At 45.7% G+C, this 18409-nt stretch overlaps 1 protein-coding gene across 13 annotated transcripts in view; it reads right to left on the minus strand.

Moving 5' to 3' along the window:
• Window positions 1-18409, minus strand: part of NCOR2 (nuclear receptor corepressor 2) — a 1388857-nt gene that overhangs the window by 797100 nt on the left and 573348 nt on the right. For all 13 annotated transcript variants that reach the window (XM_078667637.1, XM_078667632.1, XM_078667640.1 and 10 more), the window contains exon 7: window positions 12327-12383. In XM_078667637.1, the coding sequence (XP_078523763.1) occupies window positions 12327-12383 (57 nt within the window). The remainder of the gene's footprint in view (window positions 1-12326; window positions 12384-18409) is intronic.

Below are 18409 nucleotides of genomic sequence, written 5' to 3' on the forward strand. Positions count from 1 at the left end.
ATACAGGTTTCCCGACTTATGCCCTTATATAGGCACAATTCACATTGCCCTTATTTAGGCATAGAAATCCAATCCTTATTTAGGCATTATCCATGCTAACCAAATACAGGCATTGCCACCTACATCCGTCCATCCACGTCACAACGAGTTCTTGGAAAACCAGACTCTTAAGCCTTTAGGACTTCGCCTTGCTTGGATTATTGATTTCTCCAAGAACTCATTTATTATGCATGAACATCTTTTCCTTAGGGGTTTATTCATGACGTTCCTCTGCCCGACTTTTACGTCAATACTGGCATTCCTAAACACCTTCAAGGTATAAATATACCTTCACTTGCCATGGCAAGTCACGGCTGCATACTTGCACGGCTCGTCGCGGCAAGTTCAGAAGGAATTAGAGTCCCTGCCTGACGCACTGACCAAACACTGCCATCCTCCTCGCAGAGAATCTAGCTCCAGTGTTTCTGACTCCCCTTGCGGGGTGTTAGAGATCGAGACCCAGAAAGAGATTCCAACCTCTCTCACTCTAAGGTATGGAGCATTCTAGAACCTAGAGGGACTTTTGGCAAATCTCAGCAACACCAATCCTAACTATAGCTAAACTAGACTATAGAAAAACAGCACCTGCTACTTACCTCGTACTACACTTAGGTTAGGTACACTGGGGTAGAACTAGCTATAAGCACCAGTCGATTCTTCACATTTTAGCCTGTGTTATTTATGTATGTATTTTTATGAATATATGTCATAGCTACAAACCATGCTATTGCAGTATTATTTTATCTTCCTGCTAACGCTGTACGTATTATACTTCGCATTCTGTCTTACGATTGTATCAGTTCATATCTCTTGCACGAGAAATAAGACTTTTCAATAAACCCTTTTTATTGAAACGCCTGTCTATCTATTTCTGTGTAACTCTGTAGAAACGAAGCATGCACGATTGACTGAGTGAAACTGTTATCTATTGTTTCCACGATTCGGAGACTGTTCCGATTCTAAGGGAAACAAAGTTGTCATGTTTATGCGGTTGTCAGAAACAAATCCCTTCTTGTTATTCCAGAAGTTTCTAGTGACCTCTGAGTTAGCTGGCACACACAAGTAATTAAGTTTAATGTACTCGATAGAGGCATACTGACCTCAGTCCTATGCCACAACTATAGTGTATATTATTCCAATGCGCAGAGCCTATTATCAGGGATATAGGAACTACACTACATGACCCTCTACTTTGCTCTGCTTCAGCAGCACCTGGGAAGCATCCTCCTGCGGGTGTTTGCAAAGTAAACAAGATGTAAGCTGGAGGGGAGTACAACAGAAGTCTCACTTTTAGAGTTAGCAGCTCTGTTCGATTTCCTTGTAATTTAAGCCATAGGAGCAGGTTTCTTCTCTGGGACCTGCAAATGTTATCAGTCGTTCTCTTCTGAACACAACATCGCTTGGGTGCTTCCTGTGGAATAGTTTGTTTCTCTTGTACTGCATCTTTCGTCTATGACTGTATCCTTTTCAGAACTTACTCCATTGGCACCTTGAGATAAAGCAGGACCACTGTAGTCCAATATTGTTGATCCACTTACTCAAGACGTTTGCTCTCCGGTCAAACTGCAGTATTCAGAGGCTGGCCTGCGTCTCTCTCAACATTTTCTAATTCAACTTCAGGCTCCAATTGGACATCAAGCAAGCTACACAACTGTGGAACCTCTTGCTTCTTCGCTCTCTCAAAGTCTGCAAATAAAAAGTACCCCTTCTGCATTGTATTGTAATTGCATTTATATCGCGCTTACTACCCCTGACGAGGCGTCAAAGCACTTTTTCGGCGAGTAGCATGCTACTCCAGAACCCAAGAAGGATTAGTGTTGAATTAGTATACTGAAATATGAAAGTAATTTGAGTGGTGGATAGGTTAGTCAGTTATTTGGATTCAGAGGGATAGCGGAGGGATTGTGTTACCCCCTTGCATCTCCTCTTCTCGCAATAGGCCTGATGTCTTCTCCATCCTTGTTACCTTGGTAGTTGTGTTGCTTGAAATCTTCTAAAGCTTCTCCAGCACCACCAGCACCAAAGACTGCCAGCAGAGTTTTTGCAGCCGCATCCTGTCGGCCCACCTTAAGAGGGCATTCTAGGTCTGAAATTTCATCTACTCTTTTCAGGCCCTCCTTCGCTACTCTTTTCATGTCATTTGGCAAGTAGTAATGCCGCAGACGCCCCAAGAGAGATATTCGGGTCATGTCAAGTTGTCTTGCGTATCTTTCCAAATGTTCGGTTGGATCGGTTGGGTCTGTGCGAGTGCTGGGACATTTACCACATTTTCACACTCTAAATCACGGCTTAGCCACACTCACATATGATCTTGTATTCTGTTGCCCCCCATCGAAGCTGCGCACCTCCAAAAGTCTGTTAGCAGTTCTGAGCTAAAGTTTCCCACAGAAGCAGCGAAGAATTGGAGCGAGATGCTGAGAAGACCAGGAGAAAAAAACTGATGATCAGAAGGACGACTGGCAACGATTGGGTGGGGGGTGGCAACGATTGGGTGGGAAGGGCGGCAACGATCGGGGGAGGTGTGGCAAACAGAAGGCAAAGATCAGACGGTAGTCAAAGATCGCAAGGAGGGTGCTTAGTTCAAGACGGGCATGAGAGACAGGAGGAGTAAATAGAAAAAGAGGGTCTAGAGATTAGGAAGAGGGGAGAGATCAAGAAGCATGTGGTAGCCAGGTATGGGGGCATGGAGGTATAAAGAAGGGTGCTTCGGTAAAGAGGGTATAGGAATCACAAGAGGAATGTATATATAGATCAGTAAGGGCATTGGTGGTCAGGCAGTGGAAGATGGAGGCAGTACTAAATTTGAACCGGTGCTTTCTGGTGCAAAGCACCGGCATTTAATTGGTTTCCGGTGCTCGGCACTGGCACCTAATTTTTATCACCATGCTTAGAACAGTCTACCTCATGGTGGTGCTGCTCATCTAATTTAGAGATGAGCAGAACAATGGTTGTTTAGGAATACACTATACATTAAAATAGTGCTAATACCTGCCTCTCCCCAGCAATTCCTTTAGTTTTGGGGACCTGGAATAATTTGAACTGTCGCACTTGTTGGTGAAAGAGATGGTTAGTAGTTGTTTTGGCACCGATGACAGGGGCGATCGGTGGTGGAAGCTGCAGTGGCCTCCTGGTCAGAGCCCTGGCACTTAATATTTTGCAAATTTAACACTGGATGGAGGGGAGGAAGCAGAGACCATACAAGGGTAATGAAGGTAAGAAGGAATGTCCTGAAGGCCAAAAGGAAGGACACGTGGGCTAAAAGGAGGGGCATGTAGGCCAAGGAGGGGTCTAAAGGCCAGAAGGAAGGGCCCAAAGGCCAGAAGGAAGGGCCCAAAGGCCAGAAGGAAGGGCCCAAAGGCCAGAAGGAAGGGCCCAAAGGCCAGAAGGAGGGGCCCATGGGCCAGAAAGAGGCACCCAAAGGCCAGAAAGAGGGGCCCAAAGGCTAGAAGGATGAGAGGGTAGACTAAATATTAAGAACAGACACTAGCAGTTACTGGAGGAACACTATGGCACCCCGCCACGAACAACAGATTTTTTGCTTTTTGCACCGCTGGGCGTCTTAGTTTTTCTTTGTCTGTTTTAAACTTTTTCTCCTTGTGCAGCTGCAACAGCTAGTCTTTTCAGCTTGTGTTGGAGATTTTGGTTTAATTTCCTTTACTACCCTTGCTTTTTGACTGTAGAAAGGGAGGCGTGTTCCATCCTTCTTCCAGTCCATCGGGGGTCCTCGGGGCAGTGCAATGGAACATCAACGATGCAAGGCTGTGGACTGAGTGACGGGCAGTGAGAACCGGGCAGCCTGCCCTGGGACGGTGTAAAGTTTCTGCCTTGCATGTGGTGAGTAAAGACGTCAGTCTGCACCGGCCAGACTGGAATGTACCTATTGTGAAGAGCGGGACTGAACTACCGCCATCGAACAAGCAGAGATTGTTCAATCTGCCGGGGTGAAGGCGGTGCATTCTGAACCAACCTGTCTGAATGTTGGCACAGCGCAGAGTGCAAACAGAAGCCTGGGAGCTCCGGTCCTTCGAGGCAAAGCAAATACCACAGAGGCAGGATATGGAATTCCAGGCTCCATTGTGTAAAATAAAACAAGCATTTGCAAAGTCAGCAGGTCTGGTTTTAGCAGTTTTGTCAGATGAGATATACATACATACATACATACATATATATATATATATATATATATATATAATATTATTGTAAGTTTTTGCAAGCATATGCCACATAAATGAAAAAGGCGAAAAAATATAAATGATGTCAACACCTACATGTGGTCACTGTATGTTTGCAATAAAATAATTACATTTACAAACCAATCGCTGAAGCCTCTTTACTACTAGTGATGTTAATTAATAAAAAGCAGTGTAACTGACCTATGCATTTTATTATTATCATTTGTGAAGGAGACGGGAATGAATCACCAATGAACCAAGCACTAAAATTGTAGGCAGCTACTATGTTGCAATGTCACTTGAGCCCTCCGCAACAGCAACATTAAAAGTAGACTAAGATGGATCACTAACTAGGCACCCAAATTGCCGGTAAAATAAATAGCCAATATTTAATGTTAATATGAAAAATAAAAAGTTTTAAAATAAACTCACTTTGAACCAGCTTTCAAACTGGAATGAAAGGAACTATTTGTAAGAGGTCATGAACAATGCATGCAGGCTTTGTGCAGTCACTCAAAGTGAAGAGAGCCAATGGGTCAAATGGATGGACTCTCTGCCTTGTGATGAATGGGGAAGTGGGCGGAAGCAAGCTGTGAATGACAATTTAACAGACCAGTGGCTGAAGCCCGCTTACCAAAATCCCTCCATGTATCTGTAGTATGTATGATTGTTTTGGAAAAACAATAGCTTGGTGACACAGCTAAAGCTTCTCAAAGGCCTGCCCTTAAAAAGATGTATATGCAATGACCTGTTTGCAATAATTGAGCAGTAACTCCTACCAGCCTTGTACATTAATTAGTCTTTTTTACCAACTCAGTAACACATTCAACTGCTAGCTAGTAAAATCTACCATTAATCTCTATCTGCATGGGTATTTTTTGACTAGCCTTGGGTTAATATGCAAATGAATAGACGTGAGTATTTTCAAAGAGCTGAAGACATCAACAGTGTGTGCATGGAAAGTGAGGAGGTGACTTGAGAGTTCATTTAAAGATACAGTGCACCCTCTTCTTGGAGTACCTCCAGACACTTCAAGGAGCCTTGATTCTATGAAGCAGCTGCAACAACAAGAATTACTCCTACACTCAGCAGCATGGATCAGGAATCCAGCCCATCTCCTACAAAACCCCTGAGATGTATCCCAAGCGAGGAGGCTTGTTCAGCATTGCTGTCCAAGTTCACTTTGACATAACTCTTTGGGTGTTAACGAGCAGTTTAGTTCATAGAAGATGAACTTGGAAAGTGAAGCCCCGCTCTTTTCGAACTACAACGTGTTGGGGGTGTTCTAGGGTAGGTTTTGTTTGGACGAACGAATAGAGTGTCCGGGCACATAATGTTCCCTTTAATTATAAGGGTATTGGAGGTTTCTGTGCACTTGTGACCGAGGCATATGACCATGAAGGACGATGAGATGGAGCCACTTCCGATTTGGGCACATGGATTTCTGGGACTTGTTTCCAACCATCAACCTCGTTGAGGCTTTCGACACAACTTAGAGAAAAGATATTCGATGATCTGTAAGGGTGAGGTAGAAAGAGTTGACCTTTGGAGACGAGAGTTCGTTGCAGTTCACACTGCTCGTGATAGGGTCTTCGGACGGGGTGGGGAGAGGGATATGCCAATCAAATATCCAATCTGGGCAACGCAGGTCTTTTTTGAGCCATGGGCAAGTAGACTTTCCTAAGGCTGCTTTGAATAGAGCACTGCTTTACTTGCGGCACTCCCTAACCCTTTTCATGGCGACCAGGAGGCCAGACACCATAGTCGCTTGCACCAGGTGTGTACGGACACTACGGCGAAACATTCCAAATGCAAGTAACAATGACAAAATGGATATATCGACACTACAAATCATTCATAAACTTGGTGTGTTATGGTAATGCTCTATCAACTGACTCTACAGCCCACAGAGACGACTTCTTTTGGATGCGCTAACAGGAGGGTCTTCGGTGAGAACCAAACATAAGCGTACCACAGTGACATCAGAGCACCTGGCTAAATCTACAACTGAGAAAAAGTTGTTTTTTGTTTTATAAAAACTATAAAGTACTACTTAATAGGGTGGCAGTGTTGTGTGGTTGCCTGTCAAAGGGACCCCATGGGTTAACACACTAAATTTTGGTTCACTTTAAATGACCCTTTCGGGTTGGACTACTTGATTTCAGTGGTTTGTAAAAAAAATAGTTCAGGACCTGTAATACCCATACTAGTAGGGACGTTGTCACACCGAGTGACTCAGTGCACTACGCATCCAAATAAAAAAAAACAGAACACCAAGTGTTTCAATCAGCAAGAGGTTTAAAATGGATTCAATTATCAGAAAGCAGCTGGTGCTCATTTCAGAGCCATGCGTCACACACTTAAGAGAGCAGAGCAGCGGGCGCTTTTCATAACCCGGAAATGGTTCACTGGATTAGGAAAAGACAAGTCAATACAGTTTCATACAAAGCTATGGGGGCCAACATCTCTTCCCAAAACTGCATCAAAAGAATAGCGGATTAAAATAACACAGACGCTGGCACAGTCCACTAGGATGAGGTTGCTTCTATCTAGACCATTCTTGCCTGTAGCAAGGCACCTCCCCCGACCACACACAACTTGGTACAATCCGGGATAGCATGGGTCTAGTAGCCAGAGCACTGGGCCAAGGGGCGGCTAAAATAACAGGCAGGCAAATAACAAAAGCAGGTGTTGCTCAGGGTGGAATAACACGGATGTCCTTTTCAGCTAGAGATTGAAAGCAAGAACGGCCAAACAAAACAGAACTGTATAAAGTGATAAAGTTTGAAACAGTGCTGATTCCAGATGCAGGGCGCAGTTCTCTTAGCAAAAAAAGTGCACAAAAATGGAAATATAGGATTGTTATAAACGTGTTAAAAAAATAAGTGGAGAGAAGTGAATATGTATGTCCTTCCCCTCACAGACATCGACGACAGACTAACAATTTTCTGCAGTTTAAGTGTCTTCCCACAAGTTAATACGAAAGTAAACTGTCATTTCAATGTTGTTTAAAAAAGTGAGGTAGGACTACCGAAATGTTCATGGGACTATGGGCCGCGAGTATGGAGAAAAGGTGGGAATTTGGTGTTAAAAATTTGAGGGTCTTAAATTACCATTCAGGAAGTGGGGACGAAAAAGATTCTGGCTACCTTTAACTTTGCAAGCGACCATTGTCAATTTGATAAATGTATCTTGGTCACATTAACCAGTTTTGAAAACAACGCTCAAGAAAAGTGTAAAATATTTCAGCTTGAATTTGAATTGAACAAATGACTACCTGGCAGGTGAGTGCTTCATCTTAGCAAAGGTGACTTCTTACGGTTTGATAATCCTTGTCGAGATATGAATACAGCGTTGTCTAATCGAAACCAAGTAAACTTTCCAATAACACAAAAACTGAGCATGGATGCTATATGAGAAAATATGATCACATACGCTTCGCGAACAAAGATCTCATAGTGTCAGAACTCTACGGACGTATAGAACAGTTATGTTACAGCCACAATACCTCCTTTAGCTTAAAACTAAATCAGTCAGCCAGCGCCAGTAAAAATTCACCATTAAAGAAAACCCCAACCAAAGATATAGAACTGCTGGTCTAACGTGGTCTTCACAGCAAAAGCCGCAAATGGCTTGAATTATGGAAATTCTTCACTCTTGCCCAAATACACCTGAGACGTGCCTATCATCAGAGGTTCAATTAGTTTCATTACAACTCCAAAACTATGTTAAAACTGAAAAGGGTGTATGGACACGGTGGAGGCAGAAAAGTGTGAAGGATTAAGAGTCTCGTGGAAAATCCAGGGGTGATGCTTCATGAAAGACAGAATGCTAAAGAATATTACAGTGGATGAAAGCACTTACATCTGCACCTAGGGGGCTTCATCTTTTTGCATCAGTCATGTCCAACACTGGCCTACCGATGCGTCAAATCTGATCCTCAAGGGCCAGATCCATGCCAGATTTTCACAGATCACAACACACAAGATGATGGACGGAATCTTGCACAATGGCAAAACATTCACCCCCAGTCACAGATCTGGGTTTAATCCATCGTTATTTTGCTCACCAAGCCACCCCAGTTCAGACATGGCCATATGCAAATCAGCCTTGACCCTGTGCCTCATGGAAACAGTCCAACCCGAACTGACAAGCCATGTCTTCACTGGACCGGAATCAAGCATCCTAGGACCGGTTTCTGGCTATCAGCCATCTTCAGCCAGTGGCATAGTGAGCACGGGACCCACGTCTGGGCATCAGATCGCCACAGTAATACATTTCCATACAGTGGCTCTATATGGTAATTTTTGACAGAGGATGTCCCGAAATCTGACATAACCCGAGCTCTTACAGACAATGCTGTGATATAAGGACAATCAAACAGTGGTAATACTGGGGAGAGGATGTAGTCGTAAGGCTAGATCTGTCGACCTTGAAGCTGGGGGTTAGAGTCTCTGGAACGACGCTCAACATCCTGTTATTCTGGGCAAATTAATTAATCTCCCCGTGCCTAACAAAAATGAATGTGTCCTCCTGTACTGAAACTGGTACTCAAGTAAAGCGCTCTGATACCCGATGTCTCGGGTCTAGTTTGCGCTACATTAAACTCTTTTTTTTTTTTTTTTAAAGATATATATATACACATATATATATATATATATACACACATATATATATATACACAAGCGTGTAAGTGGCGTTCTATGTAACATAGCAGGTAAACAACCTTTAGTACGTGGCTGCTAGTGCGCATACCATTACTTTGCAAGCGTTACTATGCTTGCCATATTACAACGCGTACCATTAGTACACAAGTTGTTACATCGCAAGCGTTGTTACAACGCATGTCTTGTAATGGTATGCGTTATCCACATCGTTGTTTGGAAGAAGCTTCTGTTTCAAAACAACGATGTGCAGATCGGACGTCGCTGGAAGCCGGAGAAGAGAGGAACCACGGAGGAGAGAGAGGTAAGTATAGTTTTTTTGTGTCAGGCAGGAGTAGTCTTTTAGGTTGTATGCAGGGCACAAGTCCTAAAAAAAGAAGTGGGGGGACGCTGTCACCGAAAGTGACACCACGACAGGAAGTGACGTCACGAAAGATGCAAGGGGTGGGAGCCGGGGTGATTGGCACATGTGCCCTGGGCTGGGATACAGTGAGGGGGCTTGTAGAAGCAAGCGAAGGGGTGAGGGAGGTCTGTACAGGAGGCGACGAGAAGCTCCAACGAGAAGAGGGCGCTGTTCTGGGATACAGTGAGGGGGGCTTGTACAAGCGAGCGATGGAATGGGGTGACGGGCACAGAGGAGGAGCAGGCAGGGGAGGGGGTGGGTTACTTGCAGGGAGGCATCTACCGAAGACACGGTGCAGCGTCAGACTGAGCTGCCCCTGTCTGACCCTCCTCCCCGCTCAAAAGCGAAGGTGAGCAGCGTGCTGTGAGCTCCGATCTCGTCCCAGAGAGGCCAAAGAGTGAAGTACAGCTGTTTAGCAGGGGGGACGGCGTCCACCCAGTAAAATAAGTGGGGGGACGCCGTCCACCCGCGTGGTACCCCGACTCGAGCCCTGGTTGTATGGTTGTGTTTGAGTAGTGTAGAGTAGTGTATTTGAGTTTAGGGTAGTGCTGGGGGTGTGAAGGGTAGTGTTGGGGAGTAGTGATGTGGTGTTTGTGTAGTGTATGGTAGTATTTTAGGGATTAGGGAAGTGTTCAGGGTCATGCAGGGTAGTGTTTCAGTGTAGGGACCGTACTGTGGGTACGGGCAGGGTTGTGCTGGGGGTAGTGTTTTAGAGTTTAGGGTAGTGTTGGGGTGTCGTGCAGGGTAGTGTTTGAGTGTAGGGACAGGACTGGGGGTCGGAGGAGGGTGGTGCAGTGTTTTAGGGTTTAGGGTAGTGTTGTGGTTTTTGTGTAATGTAGGGTAATGTTTTAGGGTAGTGTTGAGGTGTCGTGCAGAGTAGTGTAGTAGTGTAGGGAGCGGACTGGGGGAAGGGTGAGGGTCGTGCAGGGGGTAGTGCTTTAGGGTTCAGGGTATTGGTGTGGTGTTTGTGTAGTGTATAGTTTTTTAGGTTAGTGTCGGGGGGTTGTGAAGTGTAGTGTTAGAGTGTAGGGTCCAGGAAAGGGGAAGGGTGAAGGTCGGTTAGGGGGTAGTGTATTAGGGTTTACGGTAGTGTACTGGTGTTTAAGTAGTGTGAGGTAGTGTAAGCATGATTTTAGTACGATGTTTTTAATTAGCATAAACCATAGTACATTTATAACCATTTGCGTTATAAATGCATGCGCAGTTAAAACTTGCGAGGTAATGGTTTATACTAAGTAAAAACATTGCACTAAAGTAATGCGTAGTAATGGTATGCGTAGTATTGATATACATTCAACATAACAAAGTACTCAATGAGAAGTCTGACGATAGAAAGCCCAAAGTGCTTTATTATCACTCCTTGAGAGTTTAAAATTAACCATCAGAACTCCCAACGTATATACCAAACTGAATCCAATCTAGTTTTAATTCTGTTCTTAAATGTACTATGTCCTTTGCAACAGTATCGGCAACCGCGGCCCGTGCAGTTATGGGTTGTGGGGCCGGGTGGGGGGTTGAGGGGATTTTAACAGACGACAAGGAGGGGAAATTAATTCTTTATGTAATTTTCCCTCGTGGTCGTCTGTCGAATCCTCCTCCCCCCTCCTCCCTCCCAACCCGGCCCCACCGCCCTTCCCTGCACGGGCCGCGGCTGAGTACGTGAAAACATCAGCGCTAGAATCAAGTCATCATGAACTGCACTATACTAAACCTACATTCGCAATGTACGTTTAGTATAGGACGAGAGGTGATGCCCCGAAACCGGTCCTAGGATGCTTGTTTCTTGTCCAGGGAGGACCTGGCTTGGCAGTTCAGCCTGGACTGTTCCCATAAGGAACAGGGTCAAGACTGATTTGCATATGGCTGGGTCCAAACTGGGGTGGCATGTAGAGCAAAAGAATTATGGATTAAGCCCAGATCCTTGTTACAGGGGATGAATATTTGCATCGTTCAGCATTCCATCCATGAATTGTTACTTTTGAATTTGGCGCCCTAAGTGGGAAGGGTATGCCCAAACATGGGTCCCGTGTTTACTGCGCCACTGGATTCAAGCTATCCTGGCTGATGAGGGCTGATGCCGTAAAACTGGTCCTAGGATGCTTGTTTCCAGTACAGGAGGACGTGGCTTGGCAGTACAGGCTGGACTGATATCATGAGGAACAGGGTCAAGACTGATTTGCATATGGCTGGGTCCAAACTGGGGTTGCGTGGTGAGCAAAAGAATGATGAATCTTTATGACTGTGGGTGAATGTTTGCATTGTTCAACATTCTGTCCATCAAGTGTTTCTTCTCAGCACGAGGCCCCCCTCTACTCCCACACACACAGTGAGATTGTTCTTCAAGTTGGCAGGTATGTTGATGGCATATAGCATCATTCACAATCAAAGCTTTAAACTTGTTGTAAGAACTCTGCTCTAAAACGTGACTGCAACACACACTCCCATGAGACTGATCTCACGGGTCATCACAACAGCCCCGGCTAAATATCTCGGAGAAGCACTCACTATATGCACACAGCACCGGCACCCTCGTGCGAGACCTCTCCTGAGCCACAGTGACACTCACACTCAACACAACACCGCAGCCTTCACTCGCCCCTGAGGCAGGCCGCAAGTGGACGTCACAGGACGACACCCACACGGAAACAGTCCCCACCCACGACTATGGCAGGCTTGGCTCCTCCCCTTTCCATTATCGTGGCAGAAAATTCTGCCCTATAATGTAACTTCATTTGCCTCGACATAAGGTACTCAAACTGGCCTCAAACGTTCCTTCAAGACTTGCAAGAAGGCAGAAAAGCTAGTGTCAGAGTTGCAAGCCTATCACGTCATGCACCGAGGACGGTTACCTCACCAGCAAGCAGCATGCAATATCATGAAAAGTCCCCGGCTGCCGGGCCCATGAAGGGTTAAAGTCCCAACGAGCACGGTATGATTACTCTGCAGTCAACCACAGACTTCCGCCCTTAACAGCTTCTAACACGACCTCCTGGAAGCTGGCTCGCTGCCCACCCACCTCCCTGCGAGCCAAGCCGAGCCGACACTTACCAACTCCACCTGCGGCCCCAGTCCTTCCAGTATCCTGTGGGCGGCCTGAGCCTTCTTCTGCAGAGAAAAAAGAAAGAAAAGAAGCCTGCTCAGTGTCAGCCTCCTGATGCTGCGCTGCGAGAAAGCAAATCAAAGCGCTGCTGCACATGCCGGCGTTTTCCGCACCCTCGGGTACACCATCTACAGGAAGGTTAATTTGCCAGGAGCGTTTGCCAAACTCCAAAAGATGGAACGCGCAAAGCGCTTCAGCGCCTCGTTGGAGTAGTAAGCGCTACCTTCATTCAATTACAATACAATGCATGTTCATGAACCGCAGCAAGGGCGGCAGAGCTAAACGTGGAATTAAAAGCAATGTAGTCGCCTGGCAGGAGACATGATTTGAAAGGCCATACACCCACACAGTGTCCAGAAGGAGCCCCCTTGTACCCTATTTGTACGCGGCGGAGCGTGCGTTCCCGCCCCTTAGGCGACGGATTCATTTCCCCCTTTCATTTTTCAACCCACAGCGTGTTTTTCAATTACCAGGAGAGCATTCACAGCGAGAGGGCGAGAAAGTGAGCAATCGCCTCCGTGGGCTCCAGCGCCTGGCGTGGTCACGTGACTGCTGAGCTTCAAGCTGCCCTTGACTCACTCCCTCCCTCTCTCACCCCAACCTCCCACCCGAAGCTTTTGACACAAGACAGGAACACGTGTCATAACAGGCTACGTGGCTACTAATTAAACAGGCTGGGCAAGGGCTGGTCTTAATTCAATGTATGGTGCATTGTAAAGCGCCACGTGGTGCCAAAGGCGCTCCCAGGCGCTGGAGTGCATCTGTACGGTAAGTAATAAAGACATTTTCAATAGAGGGCACCCTCCCCGTGAGTGACGGGTAAATGTTGGTACCAGCAAATCTGTAAATTTATTAACCAGACTTTGAAACCGCAAAGTGCCAGGGATCTATTGCCCAGAGTCACACTCTGGGCAATAGATCACTAAATCTCTTTAACAGCCCCTAGCGCCTCGAGACCGGTAGGGGTGATTAGTTTGCGCTTTACAAATACCGGATACATGCAGTTACAAGAACCCTGCCATATGGCCAAACTATAACAGTGCTGCCCTGCCCAACTAGGGATGGTGATCAGAAAGTGCGTAAATGTATCAACACTTCATTTAATAAAGGGTTCCTAAATTTGGATCTAAAGAAGAAACCCTCTCAGCATTTTGGTAAGTGTTAACCATCCGTGACACTCCTAGCTAGTCGGATAGCTCAGTGGGATGAGTGCAGGCTCCAGATATCCGTGTCTAAAGTGCAGGTCTGAATTAATTGCAGCAGGCCAAACTGATCTTTCCACTCTAAAGAGATGTATAAAACAGGTATAATTTCACCAAGTCACTTTGCCAAGAAAGAGAACTGACATTTAATTTTGTGGTTTGCCGTCTAGTCGGTGGTGTATATAATTTGGGATGCAGCTCCTGGATCCACCCGTCTGCCCTTCGAATCAGAAAAGACCCAATAACCATGCCCTATTCCACCATACCCAGAATGCTGGCCCAAGACATACCCCCTACGCCCCCTCGCTCCAAATAAAATCAACAGTATTTGTAAAGCGCTGCACTGTCAACCTCAGGGGTCTCTGGGCGCTGTGTCTCCGTGGAAGAGCCAGGTCTCGAGTCTTTCTGAAGTTTGCCAGCGAGGGGGCTGTATGTTGGTCGAGGGAAAGGTCAGCGACGTAGAAGGACAGGCCACTGCTGCGGCGGATGCAGGGGGGGGGGGGGTAGTGTGTGAGGGCAGGTGTAGAGGAGTGCAGGTGTCTGGAGTGTTGGTGGAAGTTCAGTAGGTGGTTGATGTAGTAGGCAGGTCGGGGAAAACTTTGTAGGGATGCATGAGGGTCTTGAACTGGCACCTCTTCTGGATGGGGAACCAGTGGAGGGCTCTCAGGTAGAGGAGGCAGGAGGTAGTAGCGGGGGGGTATGGGTACCTCCAAAATGTACCCGATGTCTTGTCTCCAAAAGGAGGGCCCGCTGGTGCTCTCAAGGCATTTGGGTGTGGTTTTTGTGAGCAGCAAGTTGCATGCCTGATGGACTATTGTCATGTCCTCTGGAATTATGCGGCAGGAGAGGACGAAATTTAGGCAGGGTTGAGTAAATTATGCAGCAAGAAAAGCTAAATTATGCGGCATAATGCAGCACATTTTGTAAACGTATGACTTCATTATGTCATCATTTTTACACTTGGTAACACTGGGCGTTGGCTGCACCTCATTAGTACTAGTTTAACACCCAAATATAGCAATAAGCGACAGAAAGGCAACCAGTCCCATTTTGTAAAGGGCCTTTTACTGCGCTGCAACACATCTCGCTTCATTTTTAGTAACTTTTGAACCGTCTAAGCTAGAAACACATTTTTTAAAAACCTGCACATTAAGTGGCAGATGATGGATTATGCGTCAAATGCGGCATATCTATAATTATGCGAAAATCGCCGCAGCCACACCGCATAATTCCAGTGGCGACGACTATGGTGCTATCATGGTAGCATGCATAAAGCAAGCTGCATGTTTTATGGACTGTGGTGTTATGATGTAGCATGCATGAAGCAAGTTGCATGTTTTATGGACTGTGGTGTTATGATGTAGCATGCATGAAGCAAGTTGCATGTTTTATCGACTGGTGCTCTGAAGGTAGCAAGCATGAAGCAAGCTGCAAGTTGCATGTTTTATGGACTGGTGTTCTGAAGGTAGCAAGTATGATGCAAGCTGCAAGTTGCATGTTTTATGGACCGGTGCTCTGAAGCAAGCTGCAAGTTGCATGTTTTATGGACTGGTGCTCTGAAGGTAGCAAGTATGAAACAAGCTGCAAGTTGCATGTTTTATGGACTGTGGTGTTATGATGTAGCATGCGTGAAGCAAGTTGCATGTTTTATGGACTGGTGCTGTGAAGGTAGCAAGCATGAAACAAGCTGCAAGTTGCATGTTTTATGGACTGGTGCTGTGAAGGTAGCAAGCATGAAACAAGCTGCAAGTTGCATGTTTTATGGACTGGTACTGTGAAGGTAGCAATCATGAAACAAGCTGCAAGTTGCATGTTTTATGGACTGTGGTGTTATGATGTAGCATGCATGAAGCAAGTTGCATGTTTTATGGACTGGTGCTGTGAAGGTAGCAAGCATGAAACAAGCTGCAAGTTGCATGTTTTATGGACTGGTGCTGTGAAGGTAGCAATCATGAAACAAGCTGCAAGTTGCATGTTTTATGGACTGGTACTGTGAAGGTAGCAATCATGAAACAAGCTGCAAGTTGCATGTTTTATGGACTGGTGCTGTGAAGGTAGCAAGCATGAAACAAGCTGCAAGTTGCATGTTTTATGGACTGGTGCTGTGAAGGTAGCAAGCATGAAACAAGCTACAAGTTGCATGTTTTATGGACTGGTGCTGTGAAGGTAGCAAGCATGAAACAAGCTGCAAGTTGCATGTTTTATGGACTGGTGCTGTGAAGGTAGCAATCATGAAACAAGCTGCAAGTTGCATGTTTTATGGACTGGTACTGTGAAGGTAGCAATCATGAAACAAGCTGCAAGTTGCATGTTTTATGGACTGGTGCTGTGAAGGTAGCAAGCATGAAACAAGCTGCAAGTTGCATGTTTTATGGACTGGTGCTGTGAAGGTAGCAAGCATGAAACAAGCTACAAGTTGCATGTTTTATGGACTGGTGCTGTGAAGGTAGCAAGCATGAAACAAGCTGCAAGTTGCATGTTTTATGGACTGGTGCTGTGAAGGTAGCAAGCATGAAACAAGCTACAAGTTGCATGTTTAATGGATTGTGGGGCTATGAAGGTAGCATGCATGAAGCAAGTTGCATGTTTTTATAGACTGGTGCTCTGAAGGTAGCATGCATGAAGCAAGTTGCATGTTTTATGGACTGTTGTGTTATGACGGTACCATGCATAAAACAAGTTGCATGTTTTATGGACTGTGTTCCTATGGCGGTTGTGCGCATGCTAGTGGGCGCTGGGATCTCGCAGGAGATCCACCAGGATGACGCAGGGGGAGAGGGTAGTGTCCCTGGCGTTAGAGTGGCACACTATCAATGGGTTGGCAAATTTTGCACCGTGACGGGTGTGCAGGAATGCGACAGCATATTTAAATGATAAACTGTCCACGTTTAGTAGGCGTGAAGGTGATAGAAGCGGTATCCACATTTATTAGTGAATGTGGCCCTCTGGTGAGGGGTCTAGTGCCAGGGACGCGGTGCTTGGCTCAGCTTGGTACTGGTGGCGAGTGGCAAGCTGCCATCTGTGCAGCCTCTCCTGTCAGATAGCTGCATGACAGTGGGGTGTTCCTGTTTTAAGTGGGCTGTGTTGTATGGGTGGCTGCAATGTGGGGTTGTTTGGAAGCATGGAAGCGTCCAGTGAGGTAGAGGCAGACACCACCCTGTCTGACAGACTAGACAGGCAGATGCTGTGTGACCTACCGATGCCTTATTACAAAGAGACAGCTCCTATTTAACAGAATAAGAGGCCAAGGGGACAAAGATAGGATAGTTTTGTCGTGAGGACAAAGCCGTGAGGAAGGAGGGGAGAAAGTCTGCAAGAAGAGAAAGGGGGTAACCATGGGGCGTCACATTTATTTTTTTGCATGAAATCTCAGAAGAAAATATGCCCAACAAAACTAATAGAGAAGTAGCACCGCCCTGAATGTAGCTTTGAAAACAAATAACAGACCTCTCTCACACCAAGGCAAACCACTACATCTCTTGAACACATTCAACAAACCCTTCACCCTGTTTGCGACTCTTCAGTGCCATGCAGCGGAACAAGCTTTCCAGGGTTTCAAGATGGAGCCTCTTAACTTAAAAAAAGCATTTTTTTGTACACATTTAATGTAAGAAGGAACGACCACTAGGGGCTTTTCACATGAATCTGACAGACTGAAGGTCAAAGGTCAAAACATGTTTGGAAGAGATGGAATAAGGTCACCAGATTACTTAACTCGATTTGTTTTTAGGAAATCCTAAAATGGAAGGGGAGGGAGCAGTTCTAATCTACATTTCAATACTGGCTACAAGCCACAGAATATAAACAGCTCTCAACATATCCCAGGGGGGTTCCTTTAAAGTCCGGGTCGGGCGTGGAAGATCCGCTATTTACTTAAGATTTTAGAAATAAAAAGGGTTGTCCTTGACTGGACGTCATCCAAAGACCTTTCAACTAAGTCTTGGGGACACCGTGAAACTCTGCTCCCAAGCCCTGCAGGCGTGTGGGCCGCCCAAGGCCAGGGCTTGGCTGAGCCTGTGAGAATTTCCATTCATGTTAAAGCTTGCCTTGTGACACGAGGCGAGCCCAGCATGTGAAACCCTGTAAGGATAAGCTGTTCCTAAAAATACACAGGAGGCGGGGCTACTGGAGTAGGAATCATGTAGCGATGGGAGGTATGACTGGGCAGAAGGTGGGAAAATGCACAGACCGCATCAATTACCCCAACAGAGGTACAAAAAGCTTCCTAAAGTGCAAAGGGCGGTGAATTTTGTGGCGAGTGGAATGGGGTGAAAGATAGTAAAGCAAAGGCTCGTATTGAGCACAACTTTTAGGCACTGAAATGGATAGGACACGGTGTAGAAGTTAGACACGATTCTCGTTCTGTGCAGCTTCTTTTTATCAATCACAGATATACGGGTACCCAAATTCAATATTTTACTAATTTGGAAAGTGCCAATGGCCATTGGGAGTTGCTTCTAAACAGTAGAGCCAAAAAAAAACACATTTGCAATACAATAGGTCTTGCGTTTGCGAGAGTTTAAGCTATTGGCATTGTAAATGACAATGCCTTTATTTAGCTCTTTTGATAATTAACACATAAATAAGATGCATTGTCATTTCCTATGTCAATAGCTGAAACTCGTGTAAATGCGAGACCTATTTCATTTCAAAGAAGCGGCCGTCATTGTCCTGGGCGGCTTGGAAAGTGAAAGCGCACATGGCACGCTGAATGCTGCAGAAAAGCATGTCGTGCCTGCATTAGGAGAAACTCATTAAAGATAATAGTGCTTACAGTCTAAATAGACATACCGTGTAACAACAGAAGTAAATGGGCCAATCCTTGTGAA

The sequence above is a fragment of the Lissotriton helveticus genome, chromosome 11, assembly GCF_964261635.1.
Source record: "Lissotriton helveticus chromosome 11, aLisHel1.1, whole genome shotgun sequence".
In the NCBI taxonomy this organism is placed as follows: domain Eukaryota; kingdom Metazoa; phylum Chordata; class Amphibia; order Caudata; family Salamandridae; genus Lissotriton; species Lissotriton helveticus.